The sequence below is a fragment of the Pagrus pagrus genome, assembly GCF_965226575.1.
Source record: "Pagrus pagrus genome assembly, chromosome: 3".
Classification (NCBI taxonomy): Eukaryota; Metazoa; Chordata; class Actinopteri; order Spariformes; family Sparidae; genus Pagrus; species Pagrus pagrus.
The window spans coordinates 8,025,188-8,043,717 of NC_140187.1; the positions used below are offsets into that span (position 1 = coordinate 8,025,188).

An 18,530-nucleotide genomic window follows, 5' to 3' on the forward strand; every position below is an offset into this window, starting at 1 on the left:
TTCAGATTGACCACCTTGAATTTTTTTTGTTTACCCATGGAGTTTGATAAGTACCAAGGAGCAGCAGAATTTCTCAGAGCATACACAGTAATCCTCCAATTGAAGTTTCTGACTGAAGGTTTTCTCACGACAACAGCAATATGCCCTTGCAGAGACGCAGACACCAGGTGGCTCTTTACAGAAGTCTGATAAAAGTATTAACGCTTTTTTCCCTCATTTTGACCCCCTCTTTTCGCTCATTGTTTTCGTTCTCTCACCCACCCTTTCTGTCTCTCTCTCCCCTTTTTTCCACACTGCTCTCTCTCACTTCATTTTCATTCTCTCTCATCATGCTTTCTCTCCCTCTCTCTCTCAGACTGGGCCGGCGTCGAGCTTCGTCTGAACTCAAAGGAGACCGGTCAAATGGTTGCCAGCACCGAGGTGAAGTTCTACAACTGCAGCACACATAAAACGTGAGTTCAGCTGCTACCCTCGCCTCCCCCCTCTCCATCTGCATCCCCTCCCCCTCCCCCTGCCCCTTTGATTTGTTCAATAGATGGAAGAGCACAACTTAATTTGGGGCAATGATGTACTGATGCTCACAACTCCACTTAAGATCAGGCTGTTAGATAACCTCTGAGTTCAATTTATCTGTCAGGTTTCATTTAAATCAACACGATGCATTCGCCATGGCCTGTTTGTTTCGACTTTGCTTGAACTGGCAGTTTGTGGGCTTATTGCTGGCAGCTTTAAATACAAATGACTACAGATTTTCAGTCAGTTATTCCTAATTCATTTATACACCACATTCTGCACAGCACGTGTGCTCTTTTTATGCGATACCTTGCACATAATCACACCGGGAGCTGCCTAGTAAACCCGCATTGCTTAAAACCAGAATTGGGACAGATTATTTTGAAATCTAGTCAGTTACTGAAAAACATATTACATGGCATTTTCTTTAAGTTAGTAATGTAAACATTGCAAATACATCCACCTTATACCCATGCACAAATTATGGGCGCGACCTTTCGGCGCTTCCTGTCACTTAACCGTAACTGGCATTTTCCATGCTGACAGGATGCTAATCCTCTTGGTTAGGGTGATTGGTTTGGCATTTTTATTCATTCATAAAGATCTAGGTTGGTTAATTTATTGAGTGAATCCTACTAGTTTTGCTAGCCCATAATCGTTTCCTCAATAACCTCCTCAGTGACATCTCCAGGAACCTCGTGGATACTAAAAAAAATGGATGCAGTCAGAGAAAATTTGAGTTTATCTGGCAAAGTGAAGGGTTTACAGATCCAGTCTTTGAACTTTGCACACTGAGTTGTTGATGTTTTGAATCTGTCATCCAATAAAAAAAACACCTTGCACACTGAGTCCAATGCGTTAATTATTCTATTGGTTGTGAAAAATTCACAATGCGAGACGAGATAGAGCCGTCAAGCGGTGAAGATGATGTTGTGGTCCTCACTTCCATAGAAAAAGAAAACACAATAGCCTGCCAGTTCCATCCAATTCTGAAAACAAGACAAGGGCAAGGAGAGTTTCACCTGCTGATAACGGAGCTGTGAAGGTATCCCGATCACTTCCAGGCGTATTTCAGGATGTCAGCGGTCCAATTTTATTCGCTGCGAGCCATACTATCCCCACAGATTAAAAAGAAGTCTGCCAATTCCCCCGAACCAGTCGATCCTGAACTGCGACTGGCAGTACGTCTAGGTAGGGAATACGGAGGCACAGGAACATGCACACCACACGCACATCACAGTCAGTGTGCGGACACACATGTCGTCATATTGATTTTTATACATGCAACAGTTTTGAAAGAAAAAAACTGACTTTCTAAACTTCTCACATACTCATCAGCCCGCCCAGGTAATATCAAACACGTGTGATGTTTTCTATTTAAAATCTGGATGATTACATATGTACGTTCCAGACCAAAACAACCAATGAGAGAGGCAGCTGACGTTAAGCCCTTGAGGCTAACATTAGCTTAGCATACTACTGGTGACTTGACACTGAAACTTAAAATCTCACCTCGGGACACTGAAAATTTGACACTGCACTTCTTTGGATCATCAGCAACACATCGGCCAAGTGTGAAGGAGATCGGATGAATGTTTCTCGAGATTTGTGATGAACAGACAGACAGACAGACAGACAGATAGACAGGCAGAGATTCCTTGCTTTAAAGTTTGATGTAATCTGGGCTGATTACTTCTAGTAACTGTTCTTTATAATCTCATTACATAATCCCGATTACATGAAAGCAGTTACCGCCCAACCCTGTTCGAATCTGAGCAGCTTTACTGGCACAGTTGAGTGTGCGTCCCTGTGGGCCAGCAGTCCCCAAGGACACCTCAAAAGATAAGCATTAGAGTCACACACACACTTTTTAACTTCGTCCTGAGGGGCCCCAACAGAGAATTGCATTTGTTGATATGAGACACTGAAGATTTTTTAGCCTCGCTCCGGTGCCTTGAGGGTGGATAAAATAATGTAAATTAAAGAGGACTTTATTTTAAATGCACATCTGTTTTACCCTGCCAATATAAGCCTCCTGTCTGGGCAGGGAGGCAGCTTTGATTTTGAGCCATTATGCTAATGTCAACTGTATTTACCGTAACAGTAAACTACGACAGGACCGCTTCTATCTGAATAACAATTACAAGCACTGCCACAAAGGTGGATCTTGTTAAGATGAATGCCAATTAGCAGCATTGGTCAGCTTTAAGTGAAGCAACTTCATGAGTTTAACTCCAGAAGAGACTTTTTTCATGACATTTTTGCTTTCTTCGGGTGTTACTGACAGCCGTACATGCACACTTTACGAACCTTTGACTGCGGGGTGACTTATACTTAACCGTGAGTGCACAAAAGCTGGATGCAGTGCTATACAATAAGTTCACTTTAAAAGGGAACACTTGATTGATGGGTTATTCACAGCTAAGAGGAAATTAGCCCACAGTGGCTTCACATGCCACCTATTCAAAATGCTCTTTGACTGCGACACGAATGCCCCAATATAACCATATTAAGCCATTAGAGAGAAACAGTCGGAAGCTCATCACATCCGCCCCACACCAATACGGCCTCCATTAGCTGCGGGGTGACCCTCTGAACTCCTGTGATTAATATTTCAGACCAAACACACTCCTAAACCAGCACCTCTTCCTCCACCTCCTCCCCCCACCATCACCTCAGCATCGCATCACCCTCCATAATTAATTATCTAGTGTTTGCAGCTCCCTGCCAGTCTGCTTCTATTAATACCCAACCCCCTGAATTCCTTTCACACACACATGTAGACACACACACATTTTAATGTCCATACTGGCCCTGGGCAGCTAATTAATATCAAAATTTAATGGTGCTGCACTACATTTATTGGCATTTGTAGCTCGCTGTGAGCTGCAGTTTCAGAGCGCTGCTGGTGGTTTTTATAGCTTCCTCGTGGTTTCATCTTATTGTCGAGCAGACTCTGTCAGCGCATGGACCTTTTTTTCCCGCACAGTGGTGCACCACTATTATACACAGCAAAGTCCACATGCCACCCGCAGAAAAATAGGACATGTTCAATTTTCAGCCCTCCGATTGCTATGTTTGGTATATCAACAGCTGCGCATCACCCATCTATGCTCTCTCATCTCTTTACCTCTCAGTTCTCCGCCCCAAAGTTGTATCGCAGCCACGTCCCTGTTTGTTGACCGAAATGTGATTAAATCCGGTCGAACGGGGTTATTTCAGCGCAACTTTAATCCGAAACTGACCGTTGGCTGCGGCTGCGACTGAAGCGGAGCCAAAGATGTTGTGCAATCCTGCTCATCAAATATTCAGTTCACTTGTCACTTTCAATCCAGATTTTTCTTTCTTTTTTTTTTATAAAGTTGGACAGTCAGCTTTAACAAAATGTACTGTTTTCACGACAGCCACAAATCTGAGATGTGAGAAAAAGTCAGATAGAAATCTTGCAGGTTGAAAAAAACGGTGCATTAATTAGATATAGATGTAGTCGTCAAGTGGTGAAGATCATTTGTGGTCCTCACTTCCAGAGAAAAGGAAAAGACAGTCGCCGACCAGTTCCATCCAATTCTGTACACAAGACAAGGGCAAATATTCAGTTCAGTTGTCACTTTCAATCCAGATTTATCTTTTTATAATCCAGAGCTGGACAGTCAGCTGTAACGACGTGTACTGTTTTCATTACAGCCAAAAATCCGGTTGCTGTATATCTGTATGCGTACAAGATGGACATACGGTGTTCTTGTACTACATCTTTTTATATAACACTCTTACAACTGCCTAAGACTGCTTCGAGTGACAAGGACAGTTGAATAGTTACACTGCTGCCAAGACCTCCTGCTTAAAGTCATTTATTGTCATCTGCGACAAAAAGACCATCATTCATGTGGATTCTGCATAGAAACTGGGGACATCTGATCTTTCCATGAAACATTCTGACAAGATAAATGCAGCAGAAAGCCATAATCCTTTATCACTCTCCCCTTTTCAATCCCCTTCACCCAGGAGAGGAAGATGTAGATGATGGGTGGGAAATAAAAAGGGATTCATCTTTTCTTTCTTTTTTCTTTTAAACATACTGTGTAAATGCAGAGCAGCTCAGTGTACAGGAGGTGCTGTTAAAGTGTTGCAATGTGAATAATGCTTTCGTTCCTCCCTGCAGGTGCCTGTCCTGTGTAAACAGCACGTTTCGCTGCCACTGGTGTAAATACCGCAACCTGTGCACCCACGACCCCAGCAGCTGTTCTTTCCAGGAAGGCAGAGTCAACGCCTCAGAGGTATTGTACATTTACATTGTGAGTTACAGTTTCATTAGCTGATTAAAGTGTAGCTTTCAAGAGCACAATTTATCCCTTCCCCCTGTGACACTTTTACCTTAAAGGCACAATCCATGATTTAAACATAAAAATAGAGCTCCACCAGAAAGAATCAAGCAGACAGCCGCGCTCGCAGCTCCCTGAAACCACAGAGCACGACAATTTAATTACAAATTCAATTGGGCCAGATTTTAAAACAGGAAATGTGGACGGGCTGGACATTTTCTGCAAACTTTGAGTAATGACGAATTTGAAGCAAACACAAATTAATCTAGTAAAAAAAGTAGCAATCTTTATCCTAGTCAGTCTGGAAAGTTTGTTTTTTGTCAATGCAGTGCCTCTGAATGTTATACTCTATACTGCAATGCACTTTTTGCTATTAAATTCCAGATAAATGTGAAGTTAACACGTACTTGCCAATCAAAGCAGGGTTACATCCACAGTTTTTATTATCAGCTTTACGTTACAGGGTTGACAGAGACATATTTTCAGTAGAGCTCTCCTATTTGTGGCTGTCAATAGCCAGATGTTGTGAAAAGCTACTAAGTAGAGGTCAAGAGATATAACAATACTAACTATAAGTTATCCAGGGGACCCATAACTGATATTTGGAAATAATAGGATGCAATAAGAATGAGCAGAATAATGAGTGATGGAATATAACTTACTACAATTGACTCCAGTGCTGTACTTAAATACAATTTTGAGGTACTTTACATGAGTATTTCCATTTTCTGCTAATTAAAACTTTATTCATTTGATAAGTTTAGTCACTCATTACTTCGCAGAGTCAGATTACGCAGTATTGACAGGCTATTAGTTGTGACGTGTAACCAATCAGATAGTGTTGTGGGCGGGATGTTGAGTGAGGGCACAGAGTGGTGACTACTGAGCAAGACAGGATGCTGCATCAGAGCCGCAGTGGATTTTTAAATTAATTGATTTTATCTGCAATCTGACAAAAAACCATGAGCATAAAAAAGCTGAATATTGAATTGGACCTATGTCAAATGAGAAAATGTTGGTTTTAGAAAGATACCCGATGATGGGTTGAGGTTAGATGGCTCACTCGTTAGCTACTTCCATCATTAACCCTGAGCTAAACAATGTTTTTAAATTCAGAATATCATTAAGACTTAAAGAACGAGTTTTAACATCTTCTGGGTGCAGTCTCATGAGATATATATGAGTATATGGTGACTCATATAATATGCTTCTGGTCTGGATGTGACCCATATGCCGGCCATCATAGAGCATTTTACACTCCTAGATGATAGATTCACTCGGAGACTTCACATAGGAATCATGAATATCTGCAGCAAACGTCATGACAATCCATCTAATAGTTGTTGAGATATTTTAGGCTGGACCAAAGTGGCGGACTTGGTCCAACTGTCATTACCATCCCTAGAGCCACATCACAAGGCTGGCTAAACATGACTGATTGGGCCATTAAGAGGCTTAAAAAATGCTCCAGAGAAGTATTATTATTACATAACCAAAGATTTAAAACACATATTGACAAAAAAGATGTAATTACATAAATGATCTAATATGATTGTATACAGTATATATTCATGACGGAGCACAGTCTTATGTATAGTTTACTAGAGTGGAAGGTCTAACGTGAAGCAAATGAATGCAAATCATATGTGGATTAATGATTTACTTGCCCCATTAATCCTGGTGCTACATAATTCCTTCATGTTTATGTAACACATTAATATGTATTAATACAGATTAGAGACACGCAGGCATGGACAGAATTATACACATCGATAGAAACACAACCAGATACTGTAGATAGATAACAGCATGAAAAAAAGCGTGTTTTCTGACAGTAAGTGGTGCAATGTTGGTTTTTTATATGTTGCTTTCACAGGACTGCCCTCAGCTCCTTCACTCTGGGGAAATTCTCATTCCGGCCGGAGAGGTCCGACCCATCACCCTGAGGGCCCGAAACCTTCCCCAGCCGCAGTCGGGCCAACGGGGCTACGAGTGCGCGGTGCACGTGCAGGGTGTCAGCCACCGTGTCACGGCGCTGCGCTTCAACAGCACCAGCGTGCAGTGCCAGAACAGCTCGGTATGACCTCAAACACTCCCAGTGGGAGTCTCACAGCTGTCAAATGAGGCACACAGCTTGGATGCTGTGTAGGAAAGGTACATAGGGCACATGAGTGAATACCGCCTGAGGTGTTGAGCATACTGAGGAGAAAGTAGAGGAAAGGGAAAGTGAGAATAATGACGAAAAGTGCAACGCAACGGATTGAAAGGTAGAGAGTGACGGGGGAGGAAAGGAAAGGGAAGGAAAGGAGGAGAAGTTGGAGGGAATGGATGTAACCCATGACATTAATATGACCTTGTCCTATAAGCTGGATAATATCAGAGTAACATCTACTGGAGGTGGTCACAAAGCGTAAATGCACAGCCCCCAACAGTGACAGGTTTGGGATGAGTACAGGAGATTTTTTGCGAGTGTTGTTGCACGATGCAAATCACGGGCTAAATTTCAATGCAAAGCATACCTTGCTACTCTGTGACAATGAATGAAAAGGCCATTTCCTTCAGATGTGGATGATCGGCCACCCCAGCCAGGGTTTGCGTCCCTACATGTCAAAGAGGAGAGGAGCAGACAAGCATGGCAGAAATGACAGATGGTTAAAAGCCTCGTCTCTCTGCTGCCCTTTCATCCTCTCATCGTCCCCCCACTCTGTCTTTTCTCTGTATCATTTCTTTTTTTTTTTTTTAACTCTCTCCTCTGTCTCTCTTTGACTTTCTACCCACTCTGGCTCCACTTACGGCACACTCCCTCACTCTCTGTTTCTGCTTTTCAGTACATGTACGAGGGTGTGAAGATCAGTGACCTGGCAGTGGACCTCTCCATCGTATGGAACGGCAATTTCATCATCGACAATCCCGAGAAGATTAAAGGTGCTTCTGCCATCCACCACTGCCAGGCCAGAAGAGTGTAAAGCACTCAATCCACAGGGGATAGATGGGTCATAGAGATCATTTTAAGGCTTCCCAGGGGCCTTGAGAGAAAGTTCACAATGGCAGGGAGTGTTATCAAAAAACACCCAATCACTTGTGTCCACGGGGTGGATGAAGGGTGAATCTTCATATCTGCTCAGTTTGGCTGCTCTTGGTTTCAACATGCCTCATCATCTTGTAACAAAAGCTGTTTGTCAGTTGTCAGTGTGGGTTGTACATAAAATACATCACTTTAGCCCAGGATATACACACGTGAATTTTAACGGGCCTCGTCATTACTTAGGTAAGTTACTTTATATGGGCATAAATATAGGCTACTTACGGGGGAGAGGCAGACTTCAAAGAAAGGTTTATTGGATTACTTCGGCATCTGTTTTCGTAATACATGGAAGAAGGAATTTCAACAAACACGCTCCTTATGAATTTTATTGAAATCACAAGCTGACTATCCGTGGCTGCAGCCATTTTATTTACTCTGAACACCTACTGTTTAAAGAATAAGTTCACCCAAAGTAGATATATTATCATTATCTACTCATCCCATACCAATCCACAAAGCATTCACAACAAAACAGTGTTGCAGCATTGTCTTGTTTTAAAATGTGTGGAGAAAAAAACCAAAAAAAACCCAACTAAAATAGATCCTTCTCTGGCAGCTTCTCCGGCATAATTTAATTCTTTGGAAAACCCCAAATTGATTTTAAAGGAGTTATTTTTAAAGCCAAAGTCTTTAAATGCATGAATGCACCCCATTTAAAGTTGGTACAAAAGCCTGACTGCACGTAAAAGGTGTAAATTTACTTATACTCATTTTCAGGTTCATAATTTAATTTGGGTTACAACCACAATAGTCATCATAAGAATAATCAGTTTTCCCATACTGTCCAGTGCTTCAGCACCGTATTCCCCCTTCTGTCTGAAGCGCTCTGTTTGAGCTCCTGTCTCTTTAAGGCCTCCCCCCTCCTGGATACCCAGTCTGCTCTGATTGGTCAGCTCACACACGCCTGCTTGGCATGTACATTATGCAAATGTGTGACGTAGTGTGACGTCACAAAGTCACAGACTTAAAGGCAGGACTACTGATGAGACGTTTGAAGAGCAGTGTTTTCTGTGGGAGAGAGGAGCTTCTGTTTGTGACTTTTCGAGATCTTTTACGTGCATTCAAAAACACCTGTATAAAACACAGACAAAGGAAAAAAAGAACAATAGGTCTCCTTTAAAACAAAGCTGACGCTCCATAAATGTTTGTTGACTACTAAACTTCATCTGACTTTCCATCAGCATGAGGGTGAGAAGATAATGACCGCATTTTCATTCATTCATCAAAGTTGTTTTGATCAATTTGATTAAATTTGAATTTAATTTGAATTGATTTGTAACTACACCCCCTGCTGGTCCAAATGCTGTCGTGTTTTCACAGAACGTTCTAGGGTTGACATTTCCTTTCATGTAGCATCAGTGATTTTTATTTTTATTTTTGTTGATAGCTTCAGACACATCAATATTGATATGTGAAATTACTTCAAATTGGACTGACCAGTTATCCTCTGTGTCCTCCCGCAGTGCATCTCTACAAGTGCAGCGCCCAGCGGGACAGCTGTGGCATGTGTCTGCGGGCGGAGAGGAAGTTCCAGTGTGGCTGGTGCAGCGGCGAGGGCCGATGCACCATGAAGCAGCACTGCCCTCCCATCTCTCCCTACGCTAGCCGCTGGCTGAACCTTTCTGCCAGGAATGTCAAGTGCACCAACCCACGCATTACTGAGGTCTGTTTGCTTATTTGTTTGGGCTGTTGCTTAGTCAGTCTATTAGTTAGTAAAGCCACCAAGCTTACACCAATAAGCTACACAAATTTTTTTACTCCCTGCCCAAGTTTTCCAGTGCCCCCCTCGCCCCAGAGTTACAGGGGGTAGTGGTTGAAATCTCCTCTATGAAATGGGACAACCCTTCAAGAACCTCATATGTCATTCATTGTTGACGATGGCGTTTGTAGAAACAGATGGGACTGGACATTTCCACTATGGTGTCTTCAGCTGTGGTTACTGTGGCAATCATGCTGCTATCACAATGCCATTTGCCTTTTATAGCTCCGTAGCTTCACAACATCAAGCTATTAATTAAGTCATCAAATGAATAAAGAACACTTCATTACATGGCCACTGGTACTTTGTAGGGCAACATAAGCGAGGAGTGGTGGTCGACGATAAGCGCTAATTCTATACGCGGCCGCCTTTCCAGCTTCCCCGTCCGAGTGTGCGTCAGTATCCTGAGAGTCTGAGTCTGTTTACCTGCGACTATCTCAGTTTTGAGTCCTCGCCGGCTGAATAACTCAAGTGCTCGACAGCTAAACGAATTCAGTTTGTTTAGAAAGTGGTGATGGATCTTTTATGTCACAAACTCCTGTTCATTCTCCTGAATGAGGCGCAGTGGGTCAGGCACAGAGATGCGAGGCACTTCCACTTCAAAGAGCCGCGAGCCTTTGATGTCCCTGTCACATTATTAGTGTTTCTGAAGGAGCTGCTGCAGAGTGAATCAACTGCCGAGTGCTGCTCGGGAGTGGAGGGAGTGCTGCTCCTGCTCTGTTCTGCAGGTCCGACGGTTTCCCGCTGGTTTGGTTAACCTGAGCCGGGAAAGGAATGTGAATGGGCTTCTCAAGGTTTTGTCTTTCACTGAATTATTCATTAAGGTTTGTTTTGAATTACGGTGGATTTCAAGGCTTTTTGAATAATCTCTGTCAGTACGAGAGTTATGTAATTCGCAGTCTTTAAGTGAATGTGCTTAATGTTTATGTAAAGATTACACAAAGAGTAATTTATGTCAGTGTAAGTGTGTGTGGGGAGGATTCTCAGGAATTCAGGTGGTGTAGAAGTCGAATTTAAAGAGTCTAATAAAATCAAGTTTAAAGTAAGCCCTGTTGCCTTCGACTCCCAGACTGTGCCAATGTTTTATGTGCTGTACATATCCATTATACAGTTTGAGGTGCAGTAACAGTGTATATTTTGTGAAGGCACTTCAAATCTCAACACATCCTCATACCTAAATGACTGAACAGATTGATTGCCAGTCGCTCCCAAAATAAAATTAATCACCACTCCCATGTAAAACATGACTGTTGCAGCGCACCAGACCTACGTTGTACACTAGGTTTTGGGAAACATCCTGGTATGGGCTAAAATGACTAAACTACTTATTTAAACATGCTTTCGAGTTATGTTGCAGGCTGGGTAAGGAATTTCAATACTTTTATGGCACCGACCAAATTGCCTCGATAATTCGCAATTTACTTCTGGTTAGACACAAACAGCAGCCTCCTGGCCTAAAGTCCTGTTCTTGTTCACCCAACCATCTGTACCCAAACTCCTCCTTATGCGGACTTTATTGCTCTTTATACTACTTTGCCTGATTTCCTCCTTTACTGCTGTAATCATCACTATGGCCACTAGAGGTCGCCGCCTAACAAGAACACCGGTATGGGTCATAATAACCTGCTTTCACAGCTTTCACATTCTTGTTTTAAGAATCACATTTATTACTTACGCTGCTGCTTCGATTGAAAAGCACCTACCTTGCGATTTCCCCTTTTACAACACCAGCACAAATGAGAGTAAAGTCAGGAATAGCCACGCATCAAAAGAGAAAATCAAACTTTTTGGAAGGCGAGATAGTGGCAATGGCAGAGGAAATGGAAGCCAGGCAACATGTATTATTTGGTGGAGTAAATAGCGGGTTGACAAACAAAGCCAAGCACGCAGCTTGGGACTGTGTTTCTGGGCAGTGAATGAAGTGGGGCAGAAACACAGAACTGTGGCGCATAAGCATCCCAAACTTCCCCGACATAACCTGCAGGAAAATAACTTGCACCGAGTCGGCACTATGCTAAGAGATAAGGTGATGTAAGTTAGGTTTTATAAATAACTACTTGTACATAGTTTTCTGCTGAAATCACACTTCAGATCAAAATTGATTGAAAGTCCATTTTATAAATGAGGCCCCTAGGCTTTCACAGAATTAGCATTTCACCATAATTGTATTCCTCTTGGATGGGAAAACCAGTTAAAGCTCGTGACTTTCAACTAAAACTGGACTAATTACTGTTTTTTTGGAGCTGGACTCTCTTTATGGCACATTATTCTCCAATAAGGGAAACTCTGCATTACTAGTATACTCTAACCTTTAACGAAAATCTATTTAGAAAAACATTATTGTACAGAAATTGCAGGTTTCACAGGTTTTATTATGTAGTTAAGGATACTGTGCTTTTGGGGGCAAATAAAACTGTCCATCACTGTTTGTAAAAGGCTTTTTTCATCATCATAATCTCCTCCTTCCTGTGCAGGTGACCCCGGTGGCAGGACCAGTGGAGGGGGGCACACTGGTCACCATCCAGGGCCTGAACCTGGGTCTGTCCTTCTCCGAGCTGGAGGGCAATGTGGAGGTGGCGGGTGTGCAGTGCACCCCACGGGAGGAGGGATACATCACTGCAGAACAGTAAGAGAGACTCCTCCCTTCCCTTTCCTTGCCCAGACATGCATGGATTCATACTGTACTGTACATAGACATGCTGTACAGATGCAAACACACACACACTCAATCACAAGAAAATACACACATGCAATCTCTTTTTCTCTTTCACACTATTTTTCTCAAAGACACTAGCACAGTCTGTGAATAAGCCGGCACCCAGTGATGCCTCATCAGGTTGTAGGATTGTGTGGGGGGCTTTGCATTGCTCTGGTGCAGTCGGAGCCAAAGGAAGAGACAGTCTTTGTGTCGTTGTCGTTATGAGGCTGTCGGCACAGCTGTAATTGAAATGCGCTGCATGTCGCTGACTGGAGGGACAATCTGTTAGCCATGTGTTTCTCTCACAGCCATGTAATGCGATTGGGCTCAGGCTGCAGGGACTTTATTTATATCCTTGTAAAAAAAAAAAAAAAAAAAAAAAAAAGGAAAAAGAAAAGAACATGCCAGGAGAAAATTGGAAAACTCTCGTGATGTATGAATAGAAGGGCTGGGCAGGGACGATTCATTGGTTGCTCTTATTGTATCGGGGAACGCAGAGTTCCTCGTGCAGAGCAGCGCGTTCGGCAGGGCCATTCATTTGGCACGCACAGTGCTTTAAAACATGGCATTACAGCTGTTACAACCATTAATTTCGGCATGGGGTCAGTTGGTATAATGACTTATTCATGGCGCACTTTATCTTATTGACCTGACAGGCAATACTGATTTATTGAAGAAACCCCTATGTTGTCATGGCAACCGGAGGTAATGGTGGGTGGCAATCGTGCTGGAGATGAGGAGGGGTGTAGTTTATCATTTGAGTTATATTGCTGTTATAGGTTTCCCATTAGGAAGAAAGATGGCCCTCTGTATTGACCCACAACTTCCTATGAAAGTCCGCCTCAATCACACTGGCCAGCAGAGGCCATCTTCCCCCGGTGCATTTCATAACAAATGTGATACAGTGCTGTGACTCTGCTGTGTGTGTGTGAGTGTGTGCCCGGTTTGTATTATCACTCTGTATTCATGATGATCTGTTGCATGCCTCTGTTTTTCTGCAACAACATTCACGTATTTGTGTCGTGACAGGATCGTGTGCGAGATGGCGGCGGCTCCTCAAGGAAGCGCAGCAGGTCCAGTGAAGCTGTGCGTTGGCGAATGCAGACCGGAGCTACGGGCGCAGTCCTCGCAGCTCTACTCCTTTGTGGTAATGTCTGACACTGAAACACATTCGCTTTGTCCAGGAACAAACATCAAGTGTTCGCAATGCATTAGGATGGGCTGAATTGGGTGAAAGCCAACGACAAATTAGATCTATTCAGGGCGCTGCAATCATGTACAACATACAGTAGTTTGTGCATGAGAGAGTTCATCATCATTAAGAAGTTAGGAGGGCTTTACTGCACTTCATTTGACACACCAAATATCAGATTTACACTGGATTAAAGAACGTATTATTGAAATTTAAGTTGTTCTGAATCCGATGGTACCAAACATTTGATATAACGCTGTAGTTTTTGAGATACAGCCGTTTCTGCACTACATTTAGTCGCTAGTCACAAGGGATTAAGATCACTGTATAATTACTTGGGAACTTGAGTATCTGATTAATTTGATCACACGTGGTTTCAGCTTTCAAGATCACCGTCACGACTGTCGCGGAGGATTCGTAACTGAGCAGGACAGTTACATAATCAACGGGATCGCTGAAGTGCACTCGTCTGTGAACTTCCAGCCAGATTAGCCTTCTCCTTAAATGACAGGGACAGGTCTGAATGATTCAACAGAAAGACGCAGTACAAGTAGTGCCTGTGTTAGACCTTCCTTGAAGTACAGTCTGATGCGCTGATCAACCGTTGGTACTGATCCGAGGAAACAGCCTTTTGTTTTCTGGTGATGGGTTTATTATCTCGTTACGTCCAGATAAAAAGCTTGTTCTTCTGAAGATAATTCAGATAATGAACTCATGATCTTGAGATAAAGGCGTTAAAAAAATAAATGCAAGCATGGCCGCTTCCACCTTTCAAGTCCATGGCGGTTTATTCAGCCGGTGCCACGACATCAGAGCTTTTCAGAATGAGACAATTAATACGACATACTGTATTCTGTGTTTGACCTATGTTGCATGAGGCATTTATGACTTCTGGTCCTCCACAGACCCCGTCGATGCTGGCCCTTACCCCAGGCAGAGGACCTGAATCTGGTGGCACTAAGGTCACCATTGTTGGGGAGCACCTGGGCGCTGGAAGCACTGTGAAGGTGTTCTTTGGTACTCAGATCTGTGAGCTGTACAGGTGAGTCTGATGATAACCAGAACCTCCTGACGCCTTCACACAATATTTAAGATTTATCCTCGTCTACTCTCAATGAAACACAGTAACTCGCTCTGTTGAAAGAAGCACACAAAATTAAGTGTCTTAATAAGGATTTGTGAGGTGGTGATGAAACCCACAGCTGTAGGTATTGTTCTCTGTGTATTTATAGATATCTATTTAAGGTTCAACATGCCTCACATGGTAGAAGTCAGGAGGGCGAGGCGAGGAAGCCATTAGCTAGAGCACCCTCTAATTACAGTGTTCCATCCCTAATGTGTCTGTAACGAGGAAGAGATGGGACAGTCTGTAATGAATCCTCTCCCCTTATAGTAATGTGCATGGCTCATAACTGCGTGATGTCAGGGATTTGCCATCGCAGCAGCGAGTGGGCAGAGTCACAGTCACAGGCATGAATAAATCTCCCTTTTGGCGCTCCCACCAGGAGGACCATGTCGGAGATTGTGTGCTTCTCTGCGCCGTCGGTGACGAGAGCCGGACCGGTGCAGGTCAGTTTGAGCGTGGACCGGGCCAAAGTTCCTGGGAGTCTGGCCTTCGAATACATAGAGGACCCCACAGTCCAACGCATTGAACCCCTGTGGAGCATTACCAGGTGAGCAATATAGTGCTGCGTATACACAGATACCAGCCACATGTGTGCTCCCACACCTCCAGAGGATGGAGATTCATTCTCCAGGCTTCTCTGTGTGGAGTTCGCAGCTCCTCCCAGTGTTCATGGGGGGTTTTGTTGTGATCTTGTTACCCAGTCCCCCAGGATGAGCACCAGGCTTTGAAGCCGATTTTACATAGTGGCTGTAAAACGCTGGATAAATCTTCTGTTAAATGTCTCTTTTTACTATCCTAATTTGTTCCCTTTGGTCTGCTGACTTTTGAAAAGTCTAGGTGAGCTGCATCATGGTTAGCTGGGGGGATAAACCAGTTGTTAGGTGGCGTGGGCAGATGAGGTCTCCAGTGTGCACGCTCTATGAAGTAATTTTATACCCAGGAAGTTGAACTTTTTTTGGCTTCATGTGCCAGTGATCAGCTTTCATAGGAATGAACAGGTGTCAGCCTCCGAAGCTGTATCCAATTCTCATTAAACATCCATGTTGTTTCCTCACACTATCCACAGACATGCAAACTTTAGGGGCCTGTCTCCCAAAAATGAGTTGCAAGTTCAGCTTACACACATGGTTGCAAATGGCAGCAGCTCCAATGTGAAGAAACGACTGTTGCTAGACAAATTGCAGACTCATTTGACAGTCCTACAGTTCTGCTACATGCTTACGGGTCACAAGTACTGTATGGTGTTACTTTTGTTTACAGTGTAACATTTAATGCAAGAGGTAGCGACCTCATTTTGCAGACTGCAGCTTTTTGCAGCGATTATGCTCTATTTTACACAGACAGTATGTACTCATTAGCATTTGCCTGAGTGAATGCGTATTGAGCAAAACATACTCAAGGACCCTGCGCATCTGTTTTCTTCTTTTTACATTTCATTTATTATGTAGTAGTTTTCCCAAATAAAAAAATCCAATAAAATCAAGTGGCCTGGCCAGCAAATGTGCGATACAGAGTTACAGAAACTGCGCCTTTGACTGAGCATGCTCCCAGCACGGCTGTGGTTGCACAAATCACAGGAAGAGCTGATGCGGACTGCTGCTCAGGCCTGTGAGAGCTGACCAATCAGAACAATCCTCCAGACCAAGCAGGAGGAGTGTTAAAGTAGAGGGTAAACACAGCTTCTGCAGCAACTAACAGTCTGAGAAAAACATTTTTTGGTCCATTAAAGTGTGTAAACATTCTGTATAAAGTATGAACCTGAACGGGAGCGCAACTTGAGACCTTTAAATGACATCTAATCAGTGATCACAACAAGGTGACCAGTCAGAACAGTCATTTTTATTTTTTACAATGAGTTTCACTGAAATAACCTTCAGGGAAATCAGATGACCGACTGTGACATTGCTGATATTACCATGGAAGTGAACTTCGCTGCACAAACACTGCTACGACAGCTGAAAGGTGTATTCCACGAAATAAAAGCTGGCACTTAATTTGGTTTTGAGGTGGGATTACGCAGCACTACGTCCCTGCAGATTAGACTTCAGAGAGACACCCTGGCCCTCAGCCTAGTGACAGGAGGAGCTTTGTGGAGCTGCAATCAAGAGCCCTCATCATGAATGTGCAGTCCCACTATGTGGCCCTACAAGCTTAGGTACCCTTTGAAGTGTGAGAAGAGAAAGATTGGCACTCTGTCAGGCGGACTAGACCGGCCAGTTTTTTTTAAAGCCATTTTTCCCTCATTTCTCTCATGTGTCCTTCCCCTCTTTGTCTCTCCGTCTCTACTTTCCGCGCTACAGTTTTCTAAGCTCACACTGCAGCACAGGTTATGCAAAGATTAGAGAGTGTTGTTTATTTTAATCACATCTAGCGCAGATATGTAAACAAGCGGCACCTGTATTCATGCTATGCCAGCCTCACAGTCATGGATGAATATAAAATAGCAGCCAGCTGGTTCGCCGTTTGATCTGGCTCTTCTGCCCAATAACAAAGAGCGAGCTACCATGCCAGCTATACCTCCTCAAACCTGAATTAATGCAGTTTTCTCTGGAAAGCGTTGGGTTTGCAAGTTAAACAGATTGATCTCTCTGCGGTCGTCACTCTAATTTAATCATGGAGAAAAAGACGTTCACATATAAAGACTACCTGGGGCTGAAGTGGTGAGTTTGTGCGTGCATTGTGTTTGTGTACTCAAATACACTCGTCTCCTTCCTTGCAAACAGCGGACACACCACCCTGACAGTGACTGGAACCAACCTGGACGTGGTTCAGGAGCCGCGGGTCAGAGTCAAATACGCCGGCCATGAATCTGTCAATGTAAGTGTGACACACGCTCATCTACTGCACCCAACACTGTAATTGTCTCAATGTAAAAATGCTGCTTTAAACTGCTGCCCTAAATATGTGAATTAACTTAGGCTGAATAATTATTTATGAGTCTTCTTTGAAGTCTTCTTCTGTGAAACCAATTGTTAACTGGACTTGAGAAGACACGTTCAAAAAGATATGAAGTTGACACTGACAAACATTACACACAAATTTGATTTCCTTTTTCATTTTCTTCAGTTTGAAGAGTCAGAGCTTCATTTCCCACAGAGAACAGCTGCAGCTGCTCCTATTGGAGCAACTTTGTTTCAGCACTGGTACAAACACAATATGTGACCAGAGACTGAATTCAAAACTAACCTTCATTATGGCTCAAGACCATTGTAAAAAAAACAAACAACCATGACCTCTCTCTTTTTAAACCGTATTTATTCAGGGATGGTGCACTCACGCAGTCGCACATATTCACACCTGGAAACTGATCAGTTCAACTGAACCGCTCCACTGGAGCAGCTGGGGTTAAGGGTCTTGCTCAAGGGCACCACAGTGATGGTAATGAGGAAGGGGCAAGCAGGTCACAAGTGTACTTCTTTAACCTCCAGGCCCCCACTGCTCCGAAGATAGTGTAATAAAGACACACAGTTATGTTTCCAACAGCTAAGTTTTTTCAAACTATAAAAACAAGGGTCTCGGGAGGGTTTTAACTTTCAAACAATGCACTTGTGACATGCTGCCCCCTATGTGTTTGGAGTATGAAGTCTACAGGGGGCCAATTCTTACATATTGCATCTTTAAGCTAACATGAAAAGATGAGTTGATTCCACTAAATCCCTGTATGATTTTTTACAGTGAGCCTTTATTGATGTTGCTTCCTCAAGCTGATAGAAAATGTCACAGGAAGTTGATTTTTATTGATAGTTTGCTGCAGGCGTAACAAGGTAGGTTTAGTGCTGCAGTCAGTTCAATACTTTCTGTTTATACAAACTGATCTGCACTGACATTTTTTTTTCTT

The 18,530-nt window shown here is 43.2% G+C and overlaps 1 protein-coding gene across 1 annotated transcript in view; it reads left to right on the top strand.

Annotated features, from left to right (window-relative positions):
• LOC311255402 (plexin-A2-like) overlaps positions 1-18,530 on the top strand; it is a 90,631-nt gene that overhangs the window by 47,558 nt on the left and 24,543 nt on the right. The window contains exons 8-17 of the mRNA XM_084349846.1: positions 356-452; positions 4,673-4,787; positions 6,709-6,909; positions 7,661-7,757; positions 9,381-9,580; positions 12,151-12,302; positions 13,404-13,521; positions 14,472-14,608; positions 15,072-15,239; positions 17,416-17,509. Coding sequence (XP_084205972.1) covers positions 356-452; positions 4,673-4,787; positions 6,709-6,909; positions 7,661-7,757; positions 9,381-9,580; positions 12,151-12,302; positions 13,404-13,521; positions 14,472-14,608; positions 15,072-15,239; positions 17,416-17,509 — 1,379 coding nt within the window. The remainder of the gene's footprint in view (positions 1-355; positions 453-4,672; positions 4,788-6,708; positions 6,910-7,660; positions 7,758-9,380; positions 9,581-12,150; positions 12,303-13,403; positions 13,522-14,471; positions 14,609-15,071; positions 15,240-17,415; positions 17,510-18,530) is intronic.